Genomic DNA, 26833 nt, shown 5'->3' on the forward strand with positions numbered 1-26833 from the left:
TAAAGAGTAACTCCACTTTTGTTGAGAAAAAAAAAACATTCCCCTCTGGGTGATCTATGTACATTGCATGGATTTTACCAAACTTTGTTGCAGATTCCTACCTTTTGTTATGCTGAAGAAATAGCTGTTTATTTGTCTGTGTCCATGTGCCAAGTGAATCTAATGGGAGTGATTTTATAATTATTAATCAGCTACTGCACTTGTAGGGTTCTAATAAGGAAAGTGGCACGGTCTGCATTCCCCTTTAGATGTGATATCCCTTTGGGAGTAGATTACATTTTTGTTGCAGGGGGTGCCCAAAATCAGGCTTGTATCTTAGTGTAGACTTCTGGGAAAATCAGTAAGCCAAAAACTGATTAGAAATTACATATCGGGGGGGGGGGGGGGGGCATTCTGTACACCATCTGTACGCCTCCAGGTTGCCATATTGCACTTTACATAAAATTACAGAGCTGCAGATTAAAAATGAAAGGTAATTTTTTAATAACATTACTTTACAGAATTACTTGCAATTGTACTGCATGTGCTTTATTTATTTTTTTTCCCCACAAGAGTGGAGGTACCCTTTAAAGAAAGAAAAATTAGTAAATTAAAAGTAAAATAACCAAAATTATAAATAAAATTGGTAAAATATAAACAATAAATAACAGTACTATAAATAAATAAAAAATAGTAAAATAAAAACTACAAAAATCAATAAAATCGGTAAAATAAAAATTACAATAGTAAAATAATAACATAATAAAATGAAACTTAATTTTTAATAACATTCAAATACAATATAACTTGTGTAGCAATTGTACTGTATGTGCTTTATTTTTATTTTATTTTTTTTATTTGGAATTTTTTTCCCATGAAAGTAGAGTTACCCTTTAAATAAAGAAAAAATAACATAATAAAAATAATAAATAAAAATTGTAAATCAAAAGTAAAATAACAGAAATGATAAATAAAAACAGTAAAATATAAATAATAATAAATAACAGTAATAAAATAATAAGATAAAAATAATAAATAATAAAAATAATCAATAACATTCGTAAAGTAAAATAATAAAAATACTAAAATTAGTGAAAATAAAAATAACAGTAATAATAATAATAATAATAAAAATCAATAACAAAAGTAAAATAAAAATAAGAAATAACAGTAATAAAAATAATACATAAAAATAACAATATTAATAAAATAATAAAAATAGTAAATGAAAAATACAATAATAAAAATAATAAATCAAAATAAAATAAGAAATGCAATACAAATGCTTCCTGGAGTTCAGTTTTAAAAGTGAGTATGTATATTTTTCCCATGACAAGTTTATTTCTAATTGTGCAGCTTGCTAGTAAACTACACAAACATTTCATCTAATAACAATGATGCCCAGCACACAGCACTCCCACTCTGAGGCTCCCCAGTTGTCCTGGAACTACACCTCCCAGAATGCCCTACGCCTTTTTGGTTGCTAGGTGTTGGCACACATCATTCTTGCCAGAGTACTTCCGCCACCCTGTGGTGCTTCGGCAATTGTCTTCCCCCGCAACATCCAGACAGCCATCCGTTCCGGGGGAGGAATTAATGCGTCCGACGCAAAGGATCCTGGGAGTCCACAGGCTCTAGTTCTCTAGCCAAGATGTCTGACATGGAGGATGACTTCATGTGCGACGATGAGGAAGATTATGACCTGGTAGGGGTAGGATGCGGGCTGTGTTGGGGGTTTTTGTTGGGCGGGTGGTGGATTTGCTGTGTGCGTAGCTGTAGGGGAGGAAGGGGAACTGTGTTGGCGGGACACTGACCTGTCGCCTTCCTCCGGTTGGTTCCTCTCACACCGGTGATGACATGAGAGACGGCGGGAGTCTGCCACTGTCCGATCCCCTCCCCCCGGGGGGCAGTACAGAGGGAGGAGGGAACCCCCTGATCTGTCCCCGAGGCCTTCCTGTCAGGAGAGCCTGCCCGGAGTTTGTTTACTTTGTGTGAGGTGTGCCCCTCCTCCACATGTCATACACTGGGCAGACCCCTCTCCTCCCCCCCAGGAATGATGTGTATTGTACACTGATCCAGCCTGCACCATACAAGTATGGATGTCCCATACCTGGGGGACAGTCAATGTAGTAGTTGGTGCTACTACAATGATTGCACAATCTTCCCCTCTGCACACTGACTCCCAGGCGACCCCCCCCCTCTCTAGGAAGGGAATCCCGGGCGACCCCCTCTCTAGGAAGGGAATCCCGGGCGACCCCCTCTCTAGGAAGGGAATCCCGGGCGACCCCCTCTCTAGGAAGGGAATCCCGGGCGACCCCCTCTCTAGGAAGGGAATCCCGGGCGACCCCCTCTCTAGGAAGGGAATCCCGGGCGACCCCCTCTCTAGGAAGGGAATCCCGGGCGACCCCCTCTCTAGGAAGGGAATCCCGGGCGACCCCCTCTCTAGGAAGGGAATCCCGGGCGACCCCCTCTCTAGGAAGGGAATCCCGGGCGACCCCCTCTGAAGGGAGGGAATCCCGGGTGACCCCCTCTATCCAAAATAAAAAATAAAGTTTTGCCTTTAGTTACATTTATACTAACCTAGGTGGATGCAGCATTGATCCAATGTATGTGTCCCCCACTGGCTCTGCAGTGAGAACTGAACGATCAAACACCGCTGATCGCTCAGTTCTCCCCCTCCACTCTGAGCAGAGAGCTGTGACTGTCAGTCCCTGTCTATCTTCTGTCCCTTCCAGTGCTAACTGGAGCGCTGAGCTGTGGAGTGGCGGGAACGGTCGGCTCGGGCTCTTGGCGGCATGCTGAGAGGTTGAGCCAGCTGCCGGTCCAGGCTTGTGGGCGGATCTCGACCATATGATCACAATCTTCCCCCGCCTGGACCGCTCTGTGATGTCAGCCAACAGCAGGCTTTAGTCCACTCTCACCTGAAAAGGGATCACAGGAGTGCAGATAGAATCGCGCTCCTGTGATCTATAGGAGAAATACAGCCAAAATAGCTTTGGCCATACTTCTTCTTTAAACCCAACAGTAAACCTTTATTATATTACAGCTTATCAATAATTGGATGTAATGGCTGCATTTGTTTGCTTTCCTTTGTTTCCTTTCCTTCCTGGCCAGTAAGAACAAGCTGTCCTGTGGTTGTAGCAGTTATGATTGGTTCACACTTGTGTAACCTGCAGTCTGCAGGTAGGCAACCAATTCATTTCATTGGACTGCACAGGGAAAGAAGCCGCTGACTATTTTTTTTTTTTTTTCTCTTTTATTTATTTATTTTTTTTCAACTGGCACCACAGCGAGTTGCATGTTGTGTATGGAGCTGTGTATCTGCACACTATTCAGGGTGCCCGTGCTGATCCGTGTCCACAGCCATAAGGGCTTACAATAGGCACTTGAGCATCAGAACTGGAGCACAGAACAATGGAAGAAGGTGGCCTGGTCTGATGAATCACGTTTTCTTTTACATCATGTGGATGGCTAGGTGCGTCACTTACCTGGGTGCATTATGGGAAGAAGGCCAGCTGGGGGGGAGGGGCAGTTTGATGCTTTGGGCAATCCTCTGCTGGGAAACCTTGGGTCCTGCCATTCATGTGGATGTTACTTTGTTACGTACCACCTATCAAAACATTGCTGCTGACTAAGTACACCCCTTCATAGAAAACATATTCTCGGATAGCAGTGGTCTCTTTCAGCAGGATAATGAGCCTGCAACACTGCAAAAAAATGGTTTTGAGGAACACAAAAACAAGTTTGCGGTGTTGACTTGGCCTCTAAATTCTACAGATCTCACTCCAATTGAGCATCTGTGGAAAGTGCTGAAAAAAAAATCCCATCCATGGAGGCCTCCCCTTGTAACTTAGAGGATCTGCTACTGACAGCTTGGTACCAGATACCACAGCGTACCTTCAGAGGTCTAGTGGAGTCCATGCCTCCACGGGTCAGGGCTGTTTAGGCAGCCATATTTGATATTGCCTGGAGTATGGCTTGAATTCCGCACTCCTACAGCTTTGCTCAGTAAATTCTGGCTTCTTGATGCTGTGTATCTGATCCCTTAGGAGTTACGTAGTTATTCTGTACAAATGGGCAGAGAAGATGGCTTATAGCTCCTCCATACATTCCATGGCGGCATGTATGACTACTGATGCTGGAACACCCTCCTTGCTGTTGTTGGTGATGCAGAAAACAAGAGGAAGGTGAAAGCATAGGCTTCAGGAAGAGCACTCCTACTTTCCTCCATGGAGCTGTGGGTGCACTTATCACACACAGGGGGGATTTATTAAAGGCAGACTGTGCACTATGCAAGTGCAGTTGCTCCAGTGCTTAGTAAATGAGGGGATGCTCTGCTGAATTCCATCATCCAATCACATGCAAGCAAACGTTTTCCTTGCATATGATTTGGTTATTTATTACAAAGTGAAATGCATCAGGGTGTGGGGTTTGGCTGAGGCCCCTCTTTATCGTTTATTCACTTGGGTTGGTCAGGAGTAGCGGGGATCCTTTCCCTCTTTATATTCACTATCCCTCTGGATTGGTATTAGGATAAGCCTGCACCCCATGTTCAGGGACACAGGGATATGCTTTCCCCTCCTATTTTAAGAGGCGCCATAAGCAATCGAACATGTCAACTGTCCTGGGCCCGCCCCTTTCATTAACCACTTCCTACCCAAGGTACATACCTGGACGTCCTTGGGTTTCAGTGGTTATACCGGCATGATGCCTGCACCTACAGGCATCATCCTCGGGTGGTGGAAGGGGGTCCAGGAGTGATGTGGCTGGCAGAGATGGTTGCCCTGTACAGAGAGAGAGGAACTGACATTATCCTCTCTCTCTGAAACCCTGGAAACCGGGAGTGACGAGTAGTTTGTCACTCCTGGTTCCGCCCCTTTGTTGACCTGGCTTCCAGGGGCCAGGAAAGCAGCCGATCTCTGTCTGATTGGCTGCATGGCGGGCCAGAGGAGAGATTTGGGATCTAATAGACCTCAAATCTCTCCATAAAGCGGACCTGTCACAGCCCATGCTGTCATGAGGGATGTTGTTCATCCCTTGTAATAGCAATAAAGTTAGTGTAAAAAAATAAAAATAAAAAATTGTGTATAAAATAAATAATAAAAAAAAGTTTAAGGCGCCATCTTTCACATTATACAAAAAAAACTGGGTTAACTTTAATGTTTTTTGCTTTAAATTTATGAAAGTGTTTTTTTTTCCCAAGAAATTGTGTTTTGATAAACTGCTGCGCAAATGCCATGTGACATAAATTGCAACACCCATCATTTTGTTCTATAGGTTCTCTGCTATAAAAAATATACGTTTTGGGGAACGAAGTGTCAGAAATGGCCCGGGTCCAAAGTGGTTAAATTTCAGTTCTTTCAACAACGGAGGCCCAGCATCAAATGTGGGCATTACCTAGGATGGTCTGCATGCAAATGAGGTCTTCCATAAAAGTGCATAATCCACTAGACTGTATCCATACATCACTGCACTTCGAGTGGTTATACCGGCATGATGACATCATCCTGGTATTGTTTTATAGAGTTGGCGGTCGGCTTTCTTGTAAAATCAATCCAGGGGCTAATTAGCCCCTGGATTGATTTTATAAGCAGCAGGAGGGGACGTGCCACCAGGAGACCTGAACGACCAGCCGGCTTACTGTAGAGGTAATCAGAGACTGGAGAGGCTCTGATGGCCTCTATGGTATAGGAAACTCATGAAATGCTCATCGCTTCCAGATTCCCCGGATGTAAACAGCACCATTTTTAAATAGGGAAAGCATTTGATCATGCCTAACTCGGTGTGGTCAAATGCTTTTAAGGGCAGAGGAGACATCAGGAGTCTAATAGACCCCAGATCTCTCCAATAAAGAGTACCCGTCACTACCTATTGCTATGACAGAGGATATTTATATTCCCTGTGCTAACAATAGGTAATTCAAAAAAAAAAAAAAATTAAAGCGACAATGTAAAAATCAATTAAAAAAAAATATTTTTTTTAAATTGCCCCATGCTCACGTGCAAAGGGGAACACACACGTCGGCCCTGCACACGCGCAAACATCGATTGCCCCACACATATGAGGATTCACTATGAACGTCAATTCATTGGTGGTAAATCTAAAGTGGTAACCTGTAAAGGCTTTTAAAATGTTGCCTATGGAGAATAAAATGTATGTTGTTTGTCGCCGTTACACGGGTTTGGGCAATTTTAAAGCGTGACGTGTTTGTTATCCAACTACAGCCGTGGCCAAAAGTTTGGAGAATGACACCAATATTAATTTTCACAAAGTCTGCTGCTTCAGCGTTTAGATCTTTTTCTCAGATGTTAGTATAGTAAAGTATAATTACACACATTTCATGAGTGTCAAAGGCTTTTATTGACAATTGCATGAAGTTTATGCAAAGAATCAATATTTACAGTGTTGACCCTTCTTTTTCAAGACCTCTGCAGTTCCCCCGTCATGCTGTAAATCAACTTCTGGGCCACATCCTGACTGATGGCAGCCCATTCTTGCATAATCAGTGCTTGGAGTTTGTCAGTTTGTGTTTTGTTTTGTTTTTTTTTTTCACCCGCCTCTTGAGAATTGGTGGCCACAGGTTCTCAATGGGATTAAGGTCTGGGGAGTTTCCTGGCCATTGACCCAAAATACCCATGTTTTGTTCCCCAAGCCATTTAGTTATCACTTTTGCCTTATGGCAAGGTGCTCCATCATGTTGGAAAAGGCGTTGTTCTTCACCAAACTGTTCTTGGATGGTTGGTAGAAGTTGCTCTCGGAGGATGTTTTTGCTCCATTCTTTAATCATGGTTGTGTTCTTAGGCAAAATTGTGAGTGAGCCCACTCCCTTGGCTGAGAAGCAACAAAACACATGAATGGTCTCAGGATCCTTTACTGTTGGGATGACACAGGACTGATGGTAGTACTCACCTTTTTCTTCTCCAGACAAGGTTTTTTCTGAATGCCCCAAACAATTGGAAAGGAGATTCATCAGAAAAAATGACTTCACCCCAGTCCTCAGCAGTGCAATCCTTGTACCTTTTGCAGAATATCAGTCCCTGATGTTTTTCCTGAAGAGAAGTGGCTTCTTTTCTGCCCTTCTTGGCACCAGGCCATCCTCCAAAAGTCTTCTCCTCACTGTGCGTGTAGATGAACTCACACCTGTCTGCTGCCATTTCTGAGGAAGCTCTGCACTGGTGATGCCCCAATCCCATCGCTGAATCAACTGTAGGAGACGGTCCTGGTGCTTGCTGAACTTTCTGGGGCACCCTGAAGCATTCTTCACAATTGCAGTGGAAATGGTTTTTGTGGGTTTAAGTTCATTTTCATGGCAAAGAGGGTCTTTGCAATTCATCTGATCACTCTTCATAACATTCTGGAGTACATGCAAATTGTCATCATAAAAACGGAGGCAGCAGACTTTGTGAAAATTAATATTTGTGTCATTCTCAAAACTTTTGGCCGCGGCTGTAGTATCGATATTCCCATCGCACACTTTCCTGGATAAGGCTTTAGGAGAAGCGGGTGCTGCAGAAATTACCAGCTGGAACTGGAAACATCACAGATCAAATGCACATATTCGCCAGAACGCCACGGGTCGTCAGTTACGTTGTTTGGACGTACCAGTAATTGAAGATCTATGGTGTGCTGGCGAATATGTGCATTTAATGTTAGGTATCTATTTACTCAGCACAGGGTGGATTTGATTTAAATCACTAGTAAAAAGGCTTGATTTAAATCATAATTTTTAAAGAGCGACTCCTCCTCTGACCCGCTGTTGACTCACCGACAGCCCCATTTAGGGCTGCAACTAACGATTATTTTCATAATCGATTAGTTGGTCGATTATTGTTTCGATTAATCGGTTAATAGCCTTAAAAAAGAAGTGTGTATAATTTAGTTAATATGTAAAGTTAAAAAAAAAAAAAAAAAAAGCAATTTATTCTTAAATATCTCTATGCAGTGGTAAATATAAACAACCAACTATATAGTTGGGGAGCAAAATATTGAATCCACTCTGAGAATAACAGACAAAAGAGATATACTATATATACACTATTAGAAGAGAAATACAGTTTTTTGGCCAATTTGTTGTTGGGCAGATTAAAAAAATACAAATTGCTGCAAAAACGCATTACATGCTTTTCTGCAGCTTCTCCATTGAAGTATATTGAACCAAAAAAGCACCGTTTTGCATTTAAAAAAAAAAAAAAAAAGTCCTTGACCCTTTCCAAATATGCAGCGGCTGAAAAAAAGCATAGATGTGAACGTGTCCCATAGGAAACCATGTTAAATGAACTAGCGTGTTTCTGCAAAAAACACCAAAAAAACACAAAGATGTGAACCAGGTCTAAGACATTTAGTAACATAATGGGGTTAAAAAAAACTAAAATGAGCCCTTCATAGTACAAAAAAAGCAAATAATCGCTACTGTAAGGGGTTCATTTTTTTTACTGTAGAACTGAAAGTAATATTTACAGTAGCGATTATTTGCTCTTTTTGTACTATAAAGGGCTAATTTTATTATTTTTAACCCCATTATGTTATTGGCCGATTAATCGATTGAGAAATTATTCGATTATTATTTTCATAATCGATTAGTAATCGATTAGTTGTTTCAGCCCTAGCCCCATTCACTTTAATGGGATGGCCGGTGATGTGGCAGTGACACAACAAGGCGAGGGACGTGGCGGTAGCAGGTGAGTGGATGCCCGCTAATAGGCGCTGCCATCATGGATCTGAAATGACAGGTGCTCCTTTAAATGTAAGGACTTATTCTTGCTGGTAGTTAGAATCTTTAATATTTGCAAATAAAATAAAGGTTTCCTATTTAGACTAATAAGCTGTCAGATTAGTAAATATTCCCGAACTGGGTCTATTTTACGGCCTGCTGCCATTTTGCTCCTCAAGGAAGGAATAAAAAGCACTTCAAGCCATGTGCAGAAAGATCACCAGGTTTATAAGCTGAAGGTTTCACATTCATTTTTACTGCTTGCCCTTCCTCCTCACATTTAGAGCCTGGTACAGATGCATTTCTCTTCAAACAATTATACAGTTTGTAGTGTACAAAGATTTGCAAAACAATGGGATAAAGGAATATTCCTGAACTTTGTTTTATCTCATGGTTACTGCGAAATTGTGTGAGTACATCAATGCAGTGCATGTTATCTCAGCTTGCAGAGCTTGGATTGATTGAATGAGTTTATTAAAAAAAAAATAATGCAGAATATACAGCCTCATGCTACATAACTGAGCTCCATTTCATGATGAATAAACTAAACTATTAATGTATCTTAAATAGAAAACTATCTTTAGATGGATTTTTTTTTACTCCAAAAGTATTTTCTTAAATTTGATAAAAATCAGATTTAACCACTTCCTGCCCGCCCACGTCATATGACGTCGTGGACTTTGAGTGGGTATATCTGAATGATGCCTGTAGTTACAGACATCATTCAGATATTGGCGGTTTCAGCCGACGAATCTCTACACCATAGGAACGATCATAGCGCCCTCCGGTGCTTGTTCCGACTCACCGTTACGATCGGTGAGGCGGAGAGCGGATCCGCCGACGCCGGATGTAGATCATAGAGATTTCCGGCGGACCAGATGGTCGCCGTAGTCTCTATGATCGTCGGAGGCCGGGCGCGATGTTATAACGTCACGCCTGGCCTCTCCATTCAAAAAAACGGCGCCGCTTCGGCTGGGAAGCGGTGATCGTGTTATTTTTTTTTTTTTTTATTTCAGGCTTCCCAGCCTAGTGGTGAGATGTGGGGTCTTATTGACCCCATATCTCACTATTAAGAGGACCTGTCATGTCATATTCCTATTGCAAGGGATGTTTACATTCCTTGTAATAGGAATAAAAGTGATCATATTTTTTTTTTTCAAAAAAGTGTCAAAATAAAAAAAAGAAAATATAATTAACAATAAAAAACAAAAAAAAAATTTTTTTAAAGCGCCGCTGTCCCCGTGTGCTCGCACGCAGAAGCGAAAGCATACATAAGTCCCGCCCACATATAAAAACGGTGTTCAAACCATACATGTGAGGTATTGCCGCGAACGTTGGAGCGAGAGCAATAATTTTGTCCCTAGACCTCCTCTGTAACTCAAAACATGTAACCAGTAAAAAAATTTCAAGCGTCGCCTATGGGGATTTTTAAGTACAGAACATTGGCGCCATTCCACGAGCGTGTGCAATTTTGAAGGGTGACATGTTAGGTATCTATTTACTCGGCGTAACTTCATCTTTCACAATATGCAAAAACATTGGGCTAACTTTACTGTTTTGTTTTTTTTTTTTAAAACACAAAACTGTTTTTTTCCCCAAAAAAACGCGTTGGAAAAATTCCTGCGCAAACAACCGCCATTGTATTCTCTAGGGTCTTTGCTAAAAAAAACATATATAATGTTTGGGGGTTCTATGTAATTTTCTAGCAAAAAAAGGATGATTTTTACATGTAGGAGAGAAATTTCAGAATTGGCCTGGTGTAGGCAAGTGGTTAAAGTGGATGTAAACCCGAATTTTTTTTTTTTTTTTTGTGATATACTGTACAGTATAAGATTGCCTATCATTTTGAGCCCAGTCTTGTCACACAGAGTTAATCCATCTCTGAGCAATCCTCTTTTATTGTTCAGTGAGAAAAATCTTGACAAACTGAGAAAAACTTTGTCAAATCCTCCCCCTTGCTGTGAGTGACAGGTGATTTACATCTTGTGCACCAGCCTAAGACACAGGCATTATTTTTTAATTCCCTCCCCCCACTCCTTTCTTCAGCAGCTCTGCAAGGATTGGCTGTTCCACACCTCAGAATGATTTGGCATGCTGAAGTCATGTGGTTACTTTCCTGTCTTTTCACTGGATGTTGGAGATCATAGCAGAAGTTCAGTGTAAGAAATACACAGGAGAAAATGCATGTGGGTGGGGAGTGTAGAGGTGGGCGTGGAGTCTGACATGACTCCACCCACCGAGCTCCAGACAACAGACCCACCCACAGAATGTGCAGTTTTTCGGGTCTCGTAACAGACATTTGACAGGTAAACAGGGGAGACATTTGACAGGTAAAGATACATGCAGGAGGCATGGATATCCTTATAGATAACCCCTATGGCAGTAGTTTAGAAAGGATGACATTGGGTTTAAATCCACTTTAAATTAAAAAAAATCAGATTTTTTTTTTTTTTTTTTTATCCACCCTGACTCAGCATAACACCATCTTTTATATTTTACCAAACAATTTGGCATTATTTTGTGTATTTTTTCCCAAAAATTGCATTTGAAAAACTGCTGCGCAAATACCGTGTAACATAAAAAATTGCAACGCCCAACAATTTATTCTCTAGGGCCTCTGTTAAAAAAAATATATATAATATATATAACCCCTTCCAAGGGCCAGCTCACCACTTGCATCAGGGCTGAGGACTCTTGAGAGAAAGAAGAACTGAAGCGGAGTTCTGTGATGTTTTCAGGAAGCGCCCGGCCAATCCCCCCCCAGCAGCCACTATCTGCCTGCGTTTCATATGGGAAGCACAGAGACCCAGTGATGATATCGCTGGATCTAAAATGAGCTATGTAATAAAAACAGGAATGTTGTATTTGAAAATGTCATTAGAATGTGGATGAGGGGGGAGAAAGGAACCAGTGAAAAATATAATAGATTTAGCCTTCAGCTTTCATGAATCGGTGTATGCCTTGGTAACATTGTTAGTGGTGCAGCACATTCCTTGTGGTGAGGACACTTACTGGCACATGTGAACAGTCAGCCATGTGTCTTTTATTTTTAGATGGTATGATTGATGCCACAAACTTGACACACACCAGGCAGATTAATCCTCAGGAACTTATCCCATTGCCCAGAGTCCCTCGCGTCTCTTCTGCTCCTCTCTTCCCAAGACAATCGCTGCTCCTCTCATCTGCCTGGACCATTTTCTGTCTTTTTACGTGAAACTGAATTATGATTGAATACTTTACCGGAAATCTTGCAGCTTTGCTAAAGTCAGGAAGGCTGCTATAAACCTACCAATTAATGCAGTCATCTGTTTTCTCCTGCGCTGAGTGTAAAGACGTGGTTTTATTTGTTTTCATATTAACCTTCTGCAGTCCTCAGAGAGCAGACGGAGGACGGGCATGAGGAGACACTGAGAATATGCTAGATGTACATATGCTTGCAGGAGGAGAGAGCAGAAAGATGACCTCATGTGTAATCCTGCTTCCAATAGTTCATTTAGCTGCTAACATGGAGTTTATTTTATCAGATTTTATGTTTATTCCTGGCATTAGTAATAGCTTAAAGTGATTGTAAAGTCAGAAAGTTTTTTTTTTTTATCTTAATACCTTCTATGTATTAAAATAGAAGTATGGGATTTTTTTTTTTATTTCATATTTATTCTTGCCTAGGTGGATGCAGCATCTGCCCCCCGCTGCCTCTTCACTGAGAACTGAGCCACCAAATACCACCGATGGTTCAGTTCTCTCACCTCCCCGAGCAGAAAGCTGCTGCCTGTCAATTGGCAGCTCACCTGCTCTGCTCCTCCATGCTCATTGGAGCGCTGAGCTATGGAGGGGCGGGATGCGGCTCGCTGAGAGGCTGAGACAGCAATCAGTCCAGGCAGTTGGACGGATTCAGACTTCTGAAGTCGGGATGACGTGGTGCCTGGACTGATCCTGGTGATGCCAGCAGAGAGCGGAATTCAGACCGCTCTCTGCTGAAAACGGGTCACAGGAGTAAAAAAATGGGTTGCACTCCTGTGACCCAGAGGAGAAGTCCAGCCAAACAAGCTCAGGCTGGACTTCTCCTTTAAGATAAAAAGCCTTCTGTTTGCAGCAGCCCCCCTAACACTTACCTGAGGTCCCTCTCTGTTCAGTGATGTCCACGAGTGTCTCAGCCATCCCAGAGTCTCCCACCTGGAGTCACACCACCCCCTTCTCTACACTGACACCATCAGCCTTGTGTGTCCCGCAGTGAATACAGGCTTCCCTGCTGCCTCCTCTTTTCAACACGCATGAGAACGCTTTACAGCTGCTGGACGGCTCTACACGGCTCTCTACCACCGTGCTGAGGATGGACACATGCCACAGATGAGGACTCCTGATTTTATCATGTCTTTTAACACTCAACAATCTTGTAAGTGCTTTTAACCCTTTGTGCACTCTATTAAATTTTACATACTGCACTTAGAGGCGCCTTTCTTTTCCTTTTTTATATCTTCAGAGTTGCTTCTCCTCTAACCAAAGTGCTGCCAGAAGTGCCATCTCATCACTATCATCCCTCTGACCAGCTACCCACCTCCACCAGAGCGCCCTTATCACCTCTCTGTTTTCTCCCACCTGGTTGCCTGAGACACAGCAGCGGCACCATTGGCTCCTGCTGCTGTCACTCAGTCAGCCAGCCAACCAGGAGAGAGAGGGGGCGGTGCTCTGTGCCTGAATGGACACAGGGAGCTGTGACTTGGCTCGTGTGCCCCATAGCAAGCTGCTTGCTGTGGGGGCACTCATTAGGAAGGTAGGGCCAGTAGAGCAGAAGAGGGACCCAAGAGAAGGAAGATCTGGGCTGCTCTGTGCAAATTCACTGCAACAGAGCAGGTAAGGTCCCTTTCACACTTGTGCGAACTGAAAGTCACGTGACTTGAAGCAATGCCTGTGTAATCTTGAGGTCTATGGACTTCAAGGGCATCAAAGTCAGACCAAATTAGTACAGGGACTACTTTGAAGTCGCACAGATATGAATGGTACTCCTTGGAAATCATGGGGGTACGACTTGTGTGACTTTGCAGTCCCAAGTTGCAGGACAAGTAGCACAAGTGTGAACGGGGCCTTAGTATGACATGTTTGTTATTTTTATAGAAAAAAAAACGAGACTTTACAATCACTTTAAGACATAAACCCCATACACACGGGCCGAATGTCGGGCAGCATCGGCCGGGCTCAGTAAGAAACCGGCCAACATTCAGCCTGTGTGCACTGCAGCCGCCCGATCGGCTCCTGATCAGCACTCTCAGGCAATGGTTGAGAGCGCTGACCGGAGTGTTCTGCTGGGCGGGACCTTCCCCCTGTCAGAACACAATAGCACAGTAGAGGATATCGCTGTACTAACATTTGATAATACAGCGGCTCCTGAGCTGTCAGTAGTGTGTACGAGGCTTAAAGGAGTTGTAAAGTCTTGTGGCTTTTCACCTTTAATGCATTCTATGCATTAAGGTGAAACCTTCTGCGCTGCAGCTGCCCCCCAGAGCCCCCCTTTTTGTTACCTGAACCCAATCCTTCCAGCGACGTGCACGAGCCCAGCAGCTCCAGCCGCTGTCTCAGGTCCTCATTTGATAGATTGATAGCAGCGGGAGCCATTGGCTCCCACTGCTGTCAAAAAAATCCAGTGACACGAGCGGGGGGTGGGGATGAATGAATGAATGAATGAATAATTTGTAAAGCGCTACAAATTGCGAACTGAATCGCCTCAAGGCGCTAGATGTATTCTCTGTAGCCAGCTTCTAGAAAAGGAAGGTCTTTAGTTTTTTCCTGAAGGCCTGGTGGTTTTCTTCCATGCGGAGGTTGGTTGGGAGAGCATTCCATAGTCGAGGTCCTTGGACTGCAAATCTACGTTCTCCCTTTGCTTTGTAGCGGTATTTGGGAATGAGGAGGAGGTTTTGGTTAGCTGATCGAAGACTGCGATTCGGTGTGTAGTGTTTTATTTTTTCCCGGAGATATTGCGGAGCGTTTCCTTGTATGCATTTATGGGTGAGGCAGAGGGTCTTGAATGTGATCCGATTCTTCACCGTTAGCCAATGTAGGCTTTTTAGGGATGGGGAGATGGATTCCCAGGGCTTTTTCCCTGTTAACAGCCTTGCCGCCGTGTTCTGCATGAGTTGCAAGCGCGCAAGCTGGTATTGGGGTAGACCTACGTAGAGGGAATTTGCGTAGTCGAGTCGGGAATTGATGATCGTTCCCACAACTGCCGCTTTGTCCTCTTCTGGGATGAAGGGGATGAGTCTGCGAAGCAGGCGGAGGAGGTGGTGAGATCCGCTCACCACCGATCCTATTTGTGCATCCATTGTCATTCCTGAGTCAAAGATGACTCCGAGACTCTTGACTTTGGTGCTGGGGGAGATGGTCTGTCCGAGGATGGAGGGTGGTGTCCACGGAGTCTCAATTTTGGAATTTTTGTTGGCTTGCAGGAGAAGAAGTTCTGTTTTTGATTCGTTAAGTTTGAGGGAGCTAGCGGTCATCCAGTCATTGATTAAAGTGAGGCATTTCTGTAGTTGCTAATGATGATCTTTCTGTCCATTAATGCGAAAGTAGAGTTGGGTGTCGTCTGCATATGAGTGGAAGCAGAGGTCCGTTTTCCTGATGATATTGAGAAGCGGGCGGATGTAGATGTTAAATAGCACTGGTGACAAGGGTGAGCCCTGAGGGACTCCACAGGAGACTGCCCGAGATTCCGAGGTGAATGTTCCCAGTTTCACTGTCTGAGAGCGATTCTCTAAGAAGGATGTAAACCATTTTAGGGCAGAATCTGTGGCTCCTGCAACTTCTGCGAGGCGGACAAGTAAAGTATTGTGGTCCACTGTATCGAATGCTGCGCTGAGGTCTAACAGTACCAGGAGACTCGGTTCCCCGTCATCTGCTGCTTCAAGGGCGTCGTCCCATATTTTGAGAAGTGCTGTTTCTGTGCCATGGCCTGGGCGGAAGCCTGATTGCAGAGGGTCCAGGATGTGGTGTGTCTCCAGGTGGTGTTGTAGCTGCTGTACTACTGCTTTCTCTATAATCTTGGAGATGGTGTTGAGGCTTGTTATTGGTCTGCGGCAGTTAGGGTGAGTCCTGCTGTCTGTGTTAATGGACGCAGCGGCAGGACTCAGGAGCGCACTCGTACAAGTGCCCACCATGAAAAGCAGCTCTCTGTGGGGGCAATCGATGAGGAGCGCCACCGGGGGGACCCCAGAAAAGCAAACCTTTACAATGACTTTAAAGCTGTGAAGGGCAGGCACGGCAGTAAATGCAAGTCTGAAAAGACAGGACACCATGTTCTGTCTGCAGTCTCCAATAAAGTTTCTTGTTGATATACCAGTGGTGTGCGACCCTCCTCTTTAACGGGCATAGAATTGTATTATTCTCATAATAAAGGAGAAGGGATTTTTATGGTGCCACAAATATTTTATAAAAACCTTTATTAAAGTATATGTAAAAGTTAGTTGGTTTAAAAAAAAAAAAAAACATGTCATGTCTTCTATGCAGTTGGTTTTGCACAAAGTGGCCCCGATCCTCCTCTTCTGGGGTCCCTCAGCGACTTTCCTGGCTCCTCCTCTTTCCGAGTGCCCTGTTGGAACGCCGTTCTCCCTCGGGGGAACTCGTGCGGGCGCGCTCCCATCTATTGACACAGACAGCAGGACTCAACCCCGCCCCCCGGCTCCCGCGTCATTGGATTTGATTGACTGACAGCAGTGGGAGCCAATGGCTGCACTGCTATCAATCTATCCAATCAGGATCCAAGACACCGGCTGGAGCTGATGTGCTCGTCCCCATCGCTGGAAAGACCGGGTTCAAGTAAGTAAAAGGGGGGCTCTGGGGGGTGGCTGCATCACAAGAGGTTTTTCACCTTAATGCATAGAATGCAAACCTCAAGGGTTTACAACCCCTTTTAAAGTCCAAATTTTTTTTAAAAGAAAGGAGGTGACAGCAGCTGTTGCCCACATTTCACAAAACTATTCTATACACATACATCACACGCACTCTCTGGTACAGTGCCTTGAAAAAGTATTCATACCCCTTGGCATTTCCAACATTTTCTCATGTTAAAACCAAAAACGTAAATGTATTTTATTGGGATTTTATGTGATAGACCAACACAAAGTGGCACATAATTGTGAAGTGGAAGGAAAATGATAAATGGTTCAACATTTTTTTACAAATATGTGAAAAGTGTGGGGTGCATTTGTATTCAGCCCCCGCCTGAGTCAATACTTTGTAGAACCACCTTTCACTGCAATTACACCTGGAAGTCTACACAAGTCTTTTTGGGGATGTCTCTACCAGCTTTGCACATCTAGAGTGAAATTTTTGCCCATTTTTCTTAGCAAAATAGCTTAAGCTCTGTCAGATTGGAGAGCATCTGTGAACAGCAATTTTCAGCAGCAAGTCTTGCCACAGATTCTCAGTTGGACTTTGACTGGGCCATTCTAACACATGAATATGCTTTGCTCTAAACCATTCCATTGTAGCTCTGCCTGTATGTTTAGGATCGATGTCCTGCTGCAAGGTGAGCCTCTGCAACAGTCTCAAGTCTTTTGCAGACTTTAACAGGTTTTCTTCTAATGCCGCGTACACACGAGCGGACTTTCTATCCTACTTGGTCCGGCACACTTTCCGACGGACTTTGTCCGCCAGGTGCGCCGGACTTTAAAACGGACGGACTTGCCCACACACGCCGGGACTTTCCGGCGGGCTAAGTCCGCCCGTCTTTCCGACGGACTTTCGCCGGAGTTCCGGCGGACTTTCAGAATGAACGGACTTGCCCACACACGGACAAGTCCGTTCATTTTGAACGTGACTCAGGTGCGACGGGACTAGAGAAGGATGTCAATCTTGCCGCTTTTATCGGCGAGATTGACACCTTGCTAGCCCCGTCGCGGGGCATACCAGGCCCTTAGGTCTGGTATGGATTATAAAGGGGAACCCCGCTACGCCGAAAAAACGGCGTGGGGTCCCCCTAAAATCCATACCAGACCCCGATCCGAGCACGCAGCCTGGCCGGTCAGGAAAGGGGGTGGGGACGAGCGAGCGCCCCCCCCCCTCCTGAACCGTACCAGGCCGCATGCCCTCAACATGGGGGGTGGGTGCTTTGGGGGAGGGGGGCGCCCTGCGCCCCCCCCCTCCAAAGCACCTTGTCCCCATGTTGATGAGGACAAGGGCCTCTTCCCGACAACCCTGGCCGTTGGTTGTCGGGGTCTGCGGGCGGGGGCTTATCGGAATCTGGGAGCCCCCTTTAATAAGGGGGCCCCCAGATCCCGGCCCCCCACCCTATGTAAATGAGTATGGGGTACATGGTACCCCTACCCATTTACCTAGGAAAAAAGTGTAAGTAATAAAACACACTACACAGGTTTTTAAAATATTTTATTAAACAGCTCCGGGGGGGGGATCTTCCTCCGGCTTCGGGGGTCTTCTTCCGGCTTCGGGGGTCCCTCCGCTTCATCTTCTCCCGGCGTCCGGTTGGTTCTTCTCCGCTCTCCGGCCTCTTCTCCCGGTGTCGCAGGTCTTCGGCCGGCCCCTCCGCTCTCTTCATGTAGCTCTATTGCGAGCGGAGGTCCGGACTTCTGGGCTTCTTGGCTTCTTGGCTTCTCTTCTCTTCTCTTCCCCCAGATGTTGACACGACGCTCTCTCCGGCTGGACTGGTCTCTGAGGGCTGCGTTGTGACTTATATAGGCGGAGACCCCGCCCCCATATGATGTCACAGTCCTTGGGCATGCTGGGACTGTGACGTTTTAGGGGGCGTGGTCGACCACGCCCCCTAAAACGTCACAGTCCCAGCATGCCCAGGGACTGTGACATCATATGGGGGCGGGGTCTCCGCCTATATAAGTCACAACGCAGCCCTCAGAGACCAGTCCAGCCGGAGAGAGCGTCGTGTCAACATCTGGGGGAAGAGAAGAGAAGAGAAGCCAAGAAGCCCAGAAGTCCGGACCTCCGCTCGCAATAGAGCTACATGAAGAGAGCGGAGGGGCCGGCCGAAGACCTGCGACACCGGGAGAAGAGGCCGGAGAGCGGAGAAGAACCAACCGGACGCCGGGAGAAGATGAAGCGGAGGGACCCCCGAAGCCGGAAGAAGACCCCCGAAGCCGGAGGAAGATCCCCCCCCCGGAGCTGTTTAATAAAATATTTTAAAAACCTGTGTAGTGTGTTTTATTACTTACACTTTTTTCCTAGGTAAATGGGTAGGGGTACCATGTACCCCATACTCATTTACATAGGGTGGGGGGCCGGGATCTGGGGGCCCCCTTATTAAAGGGGGCTCCCAGATTCCGATAAGCCCCCGCCCGCAGACCCCGACAACCAACGGCCAGGGTTGTCGGGAAGAGGCCCTTGTCCTCATCAACATGGGGACAAGGTGCTTTGGGGGGGGGGCGCAGGGCGCCCCCCTCCCCCAAAGCACCCACCCCCCATGTTGAGGGCATGCGGCCTGGTACGGTTCAGGAGGGGGGGGGGCGCTCGCTCGTCCCCACCCCCTTTCCTGACCGGCCAGGCTGCGTGCTCGGATCGGGGTCTGGTATGGATTTTAGGGGGACCCCACGCCGTTTTTTCGGCGTAGCGGGGTTCCCCTTTATAATCCATACCAGACCTAAGGGCCTGGTATGCCCCGCGCTCGCCGCAATAGGAAGATTTGTTTTTCCTATTGCAGCGAGCGCAAGATGCAATACCATCCCCTCGTGTCGCATTTGGTCTGTCGGACCAGCCTACACACGAGCGGGCTTTCCGTCGGACCAGCACACACACGAGCGGACTTTCCGCCCGAAACTGAGTCCGACGGAAAGATTTCAAACATGTTTAAAATCTAGGTCCGGCGGGCTTTTGGGAAGAAGTCCGCCGGAAAAGTCCGCCGCCGCCCACACACGGGCGGATTGTCCGGCACACTCTGGTCCGCCGGACCAAGTATGCCGGAAAGTCCGACCGTGTGTACGCGGCATAAGATTGCCCTGTATTTGGCTCCATCCACCTTCCCTCAACTCTGACCAGCCTGCCTGTCCCTGCAGAAGAAAAGCATCCCCACAGCATGATGCTGCCACCACCATGTTTCACAGTGGGGATGGTGTGTTCAGGGTGATGTGTGGTGTTAGTTTTCTACCACACATAGCGATTTACTTTTAGGTCAAAAGGTTACATTTTGGTCTCATCTGACCAGAGCACCTTCTTCCACATGTTTGCTGTGTCCCCCACATGGCTTCTCGCAAAGCGCAAATAGGACTTCTTATGGCTTTCTTTCAACAAATACTTTCTTCTTGACACTCTTCCATAAAGGTCAGATTTGTGGAGTACACGACTAATAGTTGTTCTGTGGACAGATTCTTCCTCCTGAGCTGTGGATCTCTGCAGCTCCTCCAGAGTTACCATGGGCCTCTTGGCTGCTTCTCTGATGAATGCTCTCCTTGCCTGGCCTGTCTGTTTAGCTGGACGGCCATGTCTTGGTAGGTTTGCAGCCATACTCTTTTCATTGCTCCCTGAGATGTTCAAAGCTTGGGATATTTTTTTTTATAACCTAACTCTGCTTTAAACTTTTTCACAACTTTATCCCTGACCTGTCTGGTGTGTTACTTGGCCTTCATGATGCTGTTTATTCACTAAGGTTCTCTAAAAACCTCTGAGGGCTTCACAGAACATCTGTATTCATACTGAGATTTAATTACACACAGGTGGACTATTTTCTTAGGTGACTTTTGAGGGCAATTGGCTCCACTAGAATCTAGTTGGGGGTATCAGAGTGAAAGGGGCTGAATACAAATGCACGCCACACTTTTCAGATATTTATTTGTAAACAATTTTAAAAACGATTTATCATTTTCCTTCCACTTCACAATTATGTGCCACTTTGTGTTGGTCTATCACATAAAATCCCAATAAAATTTACGTTTTTGGTTGTAACATGACAAAATGTGGAAAATTTCAAGGGCTATGAATACTTTTTCAAGGCACTGTATGTGCCCCTCTGTATAATGTTCAGACCTTCATTTATGCTATTGAAATATACCATTCACGTTGATGGATTTGTTTGACATATATCTGGTTCTGGTCACACATGTTCATTTAAAACAATGTATATTTACTAACAAATGTTCATGAATTTTTGAATTGTTTCTTATTTATATGCTTCATAGCTCCTGAAGAAGCTGAAAAGCGAAACCTGTCGCGCAACAAGCATTACGATTGATATAGTAGCTATTCTCTGTGTATTGTATGTGTATATAGCTGTTTTATGAAATGTGGGCAACAGCTGCTGTCCCCTCGTGTTTTTTTTTTTTTTTTTTTTTTTTTTAATTTGAACCTTAATAAAGATATTTTTATAAAATATTTGTGTATTTAGGGCACCATACAAATCCCTTCTCCTATTTGTTTTAGAAATTCAATTCTTGGGGATGAAGGTGCCTATGACTGTAGGTGACAAATCCATAGAATAATTATAAGCAGATGTTTAGAGCATCCCCACCCTCCCTTACATCTCAGTGCACCCCCCTTATCTTATGCTGCTGCCGGGAAGAAAGTACAGGGTCTGGAGGAGGACCAGAGGAGGGCTGGATTCAGCTGTGGAAGTGGAGACAAGGGGTTGCTGCGGCTGCACAGCAGGGCACGGGATCTGTAGGAGGAGTACTGTCCTCTCTGCCGACTGCGCAGACAGGGGGGAAGGGGGTCAGAGACGAGCCTTTCCGCAGCTGCACGGAGAGAGGTAGGATCTGGCGGAGGAGTTCTGTCATCCTCTCTGCTGAGACAAGGTGGGGGAGGAGACCAGGGGAGTGCCGCAGCTGCTGGAGTGATGCGAGGGCCACATGAAATGGCTTGGACAGCCGGATTTGACCCGTGAACTAAGGGCAAAACTTTTTTTCTCTGGTTTTAGATAGAGAAACCTGTTGGGGAGATTTACTCCTCTCTATTTGTCCTGTTTACTGTTATTAAAAGTCAAAGAAAATCCCAAATTTTGGGTTGGCCCCAGAAGAGTAAAAGAGGGAAAATCTTCCAATGGAGACCCCATTTCTGGTAACAACCAGGGATTCCCTCACTTTGGAGGGATTTCCCCTCACTTCCTGTTTTGGATAGGAAAATGGGATGGAGGGTTGGCAAGCCCAGATCGCGGGTTCCCGACCCACCATCCCAAAGAATCAGTCTCCTGAATGGAGCCGGCGACAGAGGAAGCACGGCTGCGGAGGGAGCAGAGCCACATAAGTCAATGCTTCCTGTAAAGCGCCAGCTCCTCTCACAAGAGGAGTGATTGATACCAATTGCACTCCACCTGGGACAGCAACAGTCAGCAATACCTGTAGCATTCCTGAATGGAAGAATATTATCAAAGGTCACTTTATATTATAAACTCGCAGTGTATATATGGGCATATCTCTTCTGCAGTGGTTACTGGGCTTCTTTTAAACAGATCTACAGGTGTCCTGCACTGAGCCATAGACTTCTGTTATTATCTGCGGGTTTGGTGTGCTTTCAGAAAGTGCACCACACCTGCAGGATATAAGAAGTCAGCAAAGTGCAGTTAACTCGCAGGTGTGAAAGCAGCCTTGAGTCCCTTTCACACAATTGGTCCGATCAGGTCCGTCTGTCCGTTTCAGTCCCTCCATTCACCTCCTTTTGGAGTGGCAGATGTAAACAGACTTGTGTCCGTTTGTGCCCACCTACCTCCAATACGATCCGCTGATCGGATCGGCGGGACCATAGAATAGAGTGGCAGTGTCCTTGTCCGCTCTGCATATGCAGAGTGGACATGGATCTGTCATTCACTCTGCTCATTGTGGCCCGTGAGTGGTTACCAACTCGCTCTTCAAAAGGTTTCATCCCTGCCCTAACTTATGGAGAAGAGGTGAGGAGGAGGAGTTGTCTTGTTCTAGAGCACGTGTGTCAAACTCTATTTCATTGCGGGCTGCATCAGCATTATTGTTGTCCTCAAAGAGCTTGTTGTATCTGTAAGACCAGATGTCCAAAGCTTCCCTCCCCCCTCCTTACATCACAGTGCTCTCTCTCCCCTTACCTTGTGTTGCAGTTGGGGTGGAGCTGGAAAGCAGAAAGTGCAGGGTCTGGAGGAGGACCAGAGGAGGGCTGGAGTGAGCTGAATGCTAACACCAGCGGAGGTGGAGATAAGGGGATGCTAGGAGGAATTCTGTCCTCCCCTCTGCTACCGTCTGCTGAGACAAGGTGGGGGGCGGAGATGGGGGGGGGGGTGCCGCAGCTTAGTGAGAGGTGCAATGGCCACTTGAAATGGCTCAGCCTGCGGGTTCTAGAGTGACAACGCTGCTCCACAGATGCAGCGAGTGAGCTTTGTCAGCCCAGAACAGGAATTGTGGAATGCAGGATCACCAGATAACAATAAAGGAAAAAAAAGCCCAAAAAATAAAACAAATTTAGCCACCTCATCTAATGACTGGTAAGCTGCAGTATAAATTGCAATTTTCTCTTTTCTATTTTCTATTTTTTTCTTTTGGGTGAGGTAGCTACGCGCTAAAGGAAACCTGTACTGATCAAATATATAAATTGCCATTTTTTGCGTCTTTCTAAGTATCTGGCATCTATGGTGTCTGAGGCACAGGCATTAAAAAAAGCACATCATACTGGGTCAGTTACTTAACCTATTAAACCTTTTCTATCTCTTTAAGATTAAAGTGTTTGTAACCCCCCAAAAAAAAAAATCTGATCCTGTCCTCTTAAAGCATGCATATCCGCACAGTGCTTGTGCTGTGTAATGTGGCCCTTTCTAACCCATAAAAAACCTGGCTGTACCTTCCCCCCCCTGTAAACTGACCACGGTTTATCATCATGGCTGCTGAGCCCTGATACTGTGGTCAGTTACATAGTGGGCGAGGCTGAAAAAAGACCCAAGTCCAATCTATGTGTGTGATTTTATGTCAGTGTTACATTGTATATCCCTGTATGTTGTGGTTGTTTAGATGCTTATCTACTAGTTTTTTGAAATTATCGATGCTTCCCGCTGAGACCACCACCTGTGGAAGGGAATTCCACATCCTAACAGCTCTTGCAGTAAAGAACCCTCTGCACAGTTTAAGGTTAAACCGCTTCTCTTCTAATTTCAGTGAATGGCTGCATGTCTTATTAAATTTTAAAGTCCCTTACGTGCCTCCGTCATCTGCAGCTCTCCCCCCCCCGCCTGTCAGCTAGTATGTGCCACTATCCTCCACACCCCTTCCCTTCCTGCTGCTATTATAACTGTACTACAAACAGCCCTTCCTCTCTGTTAGCTAATATTATCTATCCCAGTGTCTGTGCTGCTGCTGAAAAAAAAAATGCAGATTATATCTTTATAGCAGAGCATCTCCTGAGGCTCACGTGACCCTCGGTTCTCTCTCCTCTCCTCTTCCCCAGAGAAGAGACCCAAGGACTCACATGATCCTCAGGAGATGCTCTGATATAGGGTATAATCTGCATTTTTTTTTTGCAGCAGCAGAGACACTTGGATAGATAATGATAGCTAACAGAGTAGTACAGTGGCTTAACAACCACTTTAAGGAAAAGGTTTTGAGTGCAGCTGTTCTATTTCCTGCTATCCCTTGCATGGCAGAGCCGCTCCAGGCTCTGGAAGGATCCCAACAATATTGTCAGATTCCACCCAGTGGCCTGGTTGACGGCTGACTCCACCTCGCAGCTGGAAGCCAGAGCCAGTTGTACCCGCCCCTTCCACAGCCCAGCACTCTAGTGAGCACTGGAGGAGCAGAGAGCAGTGAATGAGTCACTGCTCTCCCCTCTGAGGAGTGGTCATGTGATCACTCAGGTCTCAGGCTTATGTGGGACTCCTTTAAGTCATGTACATTATACATTGTAGTTATTCTGCATAGTGCTCTAACATGTCACACAATTTATATGCATATTTGTTTAAATGTTCAACTTTTGTCGTCTTCTGTACACAGGAATACTCAGAAGATAGTAACTCTGAACCCAACGTTGATCTGGAAAATCAGTACTACAACTCCAAAGCATTGAAGGAAGATGACCCCAAAGCAGCTCTCAGCAGTTTCCAGAAGGTAGGAGATGTCGTCTTCTCTTCATTACTGAATATTAGCAAATTGTTTTTCAGAGACTAATAAAAAAATAAAAATTATTTTCCTGTCTATGACTCTGTAAGACTTCATTCACGTGTGCTGCAAGGGGGGGGGGGGGGTAAAACCAGGTGGTTGAGCTGTAGTTTTACACTCCGCCTGGGCATGCAGCATCCTTAATGTGGATGTAATCCCTCACATATACCCAGTGAAGTGAATAACCTCAGATGATTCACAGAGATGAAACAAATCTCCCTACATAAGTTTTACATGTATATCTACTGTCTTCAGCTTTCTACACTCTTTGGAAAGTGCGTGAAAGCTGATTGGAGGAAAGGTGCACACCCCCCCCCCCTTTTCCACATAGGCAGAGGAATGAAGAAACTTGCAGAGCTGTGCTGTGAATAGACCGGCTTTCTGCTTATCTACCTCCTAAGCTCCCTCCCCGACACAAGTTTTCAGCAGCTACTGTTATCGGATGTGTCTGGAGAACTTGTCAGCACTTAGTTTTGGAGAGAGATAAGTAACGCTACAGATATATGTGCTTAGGTCAAATTTAATGGGGTTTACAACCACTTTAATACTGTGCATCGTGGCTGCAGCAAAAATGAAGTGGCATGTCGCATTCAGTGAGCATTATGGCCACTGTATGTGACCAATGCAGGTCTATGGGGCCACGGCATGGCTGCATGAAATGCACACCTTTGGGGCGCAGTGGTGTGGCATTTACGGGGTTAAATTGGACGCCTCCTCAACGGCTGTCAAATGCTCCTTCTCGTTTAAAAAAAAAAAATTCCTTTAATAATTTAAAATTTAAAAAGAAAAGCAGAAAAGAGAAGCACATACAATGGCAGAGTACAGCAGGACTAGACATCCAAAAAAGTAAAGTGCTATATGCACAAAGGCAATAGATGTCATACAACATAGATCCAAGAGATGTCCAAAATAAAATTATCAAGGTCATTCCAGCAAAGAGGTTGGACATAATAATTATACATGGATTGCTCTTTAGAGGGCTCTGCACATGTAAATGAGCCTTAAAAGAAGTTTCCCCTCACTTCCTACATTGGAAATTTGAGGGGGAAAAAGAAGAGTATATCTTCCCCTTAGGTATTCATTATTCTAGGGCACACAGTGTTTGTGGCACTGTATAACGGAGGGAAGAGAAAACTATTTGTATTGGTTAATTTTAAATTTATTTATATAAATAATATTAATTGATAGCTTTGTAGACTGCACAGGGTAACAGGGAGGCATAACCATTGTTTATCCCTTTTTAAAAGGATGTTATTTTGCCAAGGGGGGTGAATACTTTTGCAAGGCACTGTATATGAAGAGCAAATGCATGCAGTCAAAGGAATGTGTTCTTAAGCACACAATGTATAATTGGCGTGAATAGGCTATTAATAACAAACAGTGGATGTGATGTTTGCTGAACACATCTACCCTAGCCACTGAATACTATCGTTTAACAGTGTGAACCTGGCAAAGAATGGTGCTTTATCTTCGAAATCCATCTGTCTGGGTTTTGGTCTATAGGCTCTGCAGGGTGAGCAAGCATTCTGTGGCTTCCTGATGTATAATGCAGTCTATTAGCAGGTGAAGCCTAGTACACTTGATCAGAAAATTCGTATGAAAAATACCGCTTTTCAAAGTGATCGCACGATAATCTGATAGTACACAGCTCTTGAGAGCTGATCAGGACAGCTTGTGCGAAATTATCCAATGGGACCAGCAGAGACATTGTTCTCATACAATACTAAATCTCACGATCTTCGATTAATCGGTTCAGTTTTCGTCCGAAAATACAATACATCAGTTCCGAATTTTTATTCTGTCGTACAAGAATTTTCATAACTTTAGTAACCTCTTCATTTTCAATATGGAGAATGGCATTAAAAAAAAAAACGGACAATCATTCACCCAATATTCTGATTGTGTGTGCCAGGCTTAACCCATACGTCAACTTAGTAGTCCAAAGCAGACCATAGATGGATCATAAATTGGCAGGTTCAACCTGCTGGACGGAAGTCAACGATTGACTTTTTTTGAACAGGAATATTGGAACATTTTCATTCGATCGGTGGCTTCAGCTAATTGACAGCAGCTCTGATGAGTGTATACTGACAGCGGA

General features: G+C 45.0%; 1 protein-coding gene across 4 annotated transcripts in view; it reads left to right on the plus strand.

The window, feature by feature from the left end:
* The first annotated feature begins 1527 nt into the window (after nucleotides 1-1527).
* The window catches only part of COPS2 (COP9 signalosome subunit 2), a 77493-nt gene continuing 52187 nt past the window's right edge, over nucleotides 1528-26833 (plus strand). For 2 of the 4 annotated variants that reach the window (XM_073618662.1, XM_073618660.1), the window contains exons 1-2: nucleotides 1540-1690; nucleotides 24571-24684. In XM_073618662.1, coding sequence (XP_073474763.1) covers nucleotides 1631-1690; nucleotides 24571-24684 — 174 coding nt within the window. In that variant the 5' untranslated portion in view covers nucleotides 1540-1630. Of the gene's footprint in view, nucleotides 1691-24570; nucleotides 24685-26833 lie in introns of all 4 variants that reach the window. The other 2 variants (XM_073618661.1, XM_073618663.1) reach the window with 2 other exon arrangements.

This window comes from Aquarana catesbeiana, linkage group LG03, assembly GCF_042186555.1.
Source record: "Aquarana catesbeiana isolate 2022-GZ linkage group LG03, ASM4218655v1, whole genome shotgun sequence".
NCBI lineage: Eukaryota > Metazoa > Chordata > Amphibia > Anura > Ranidae > Aquarana > Aquarana catesbeiana.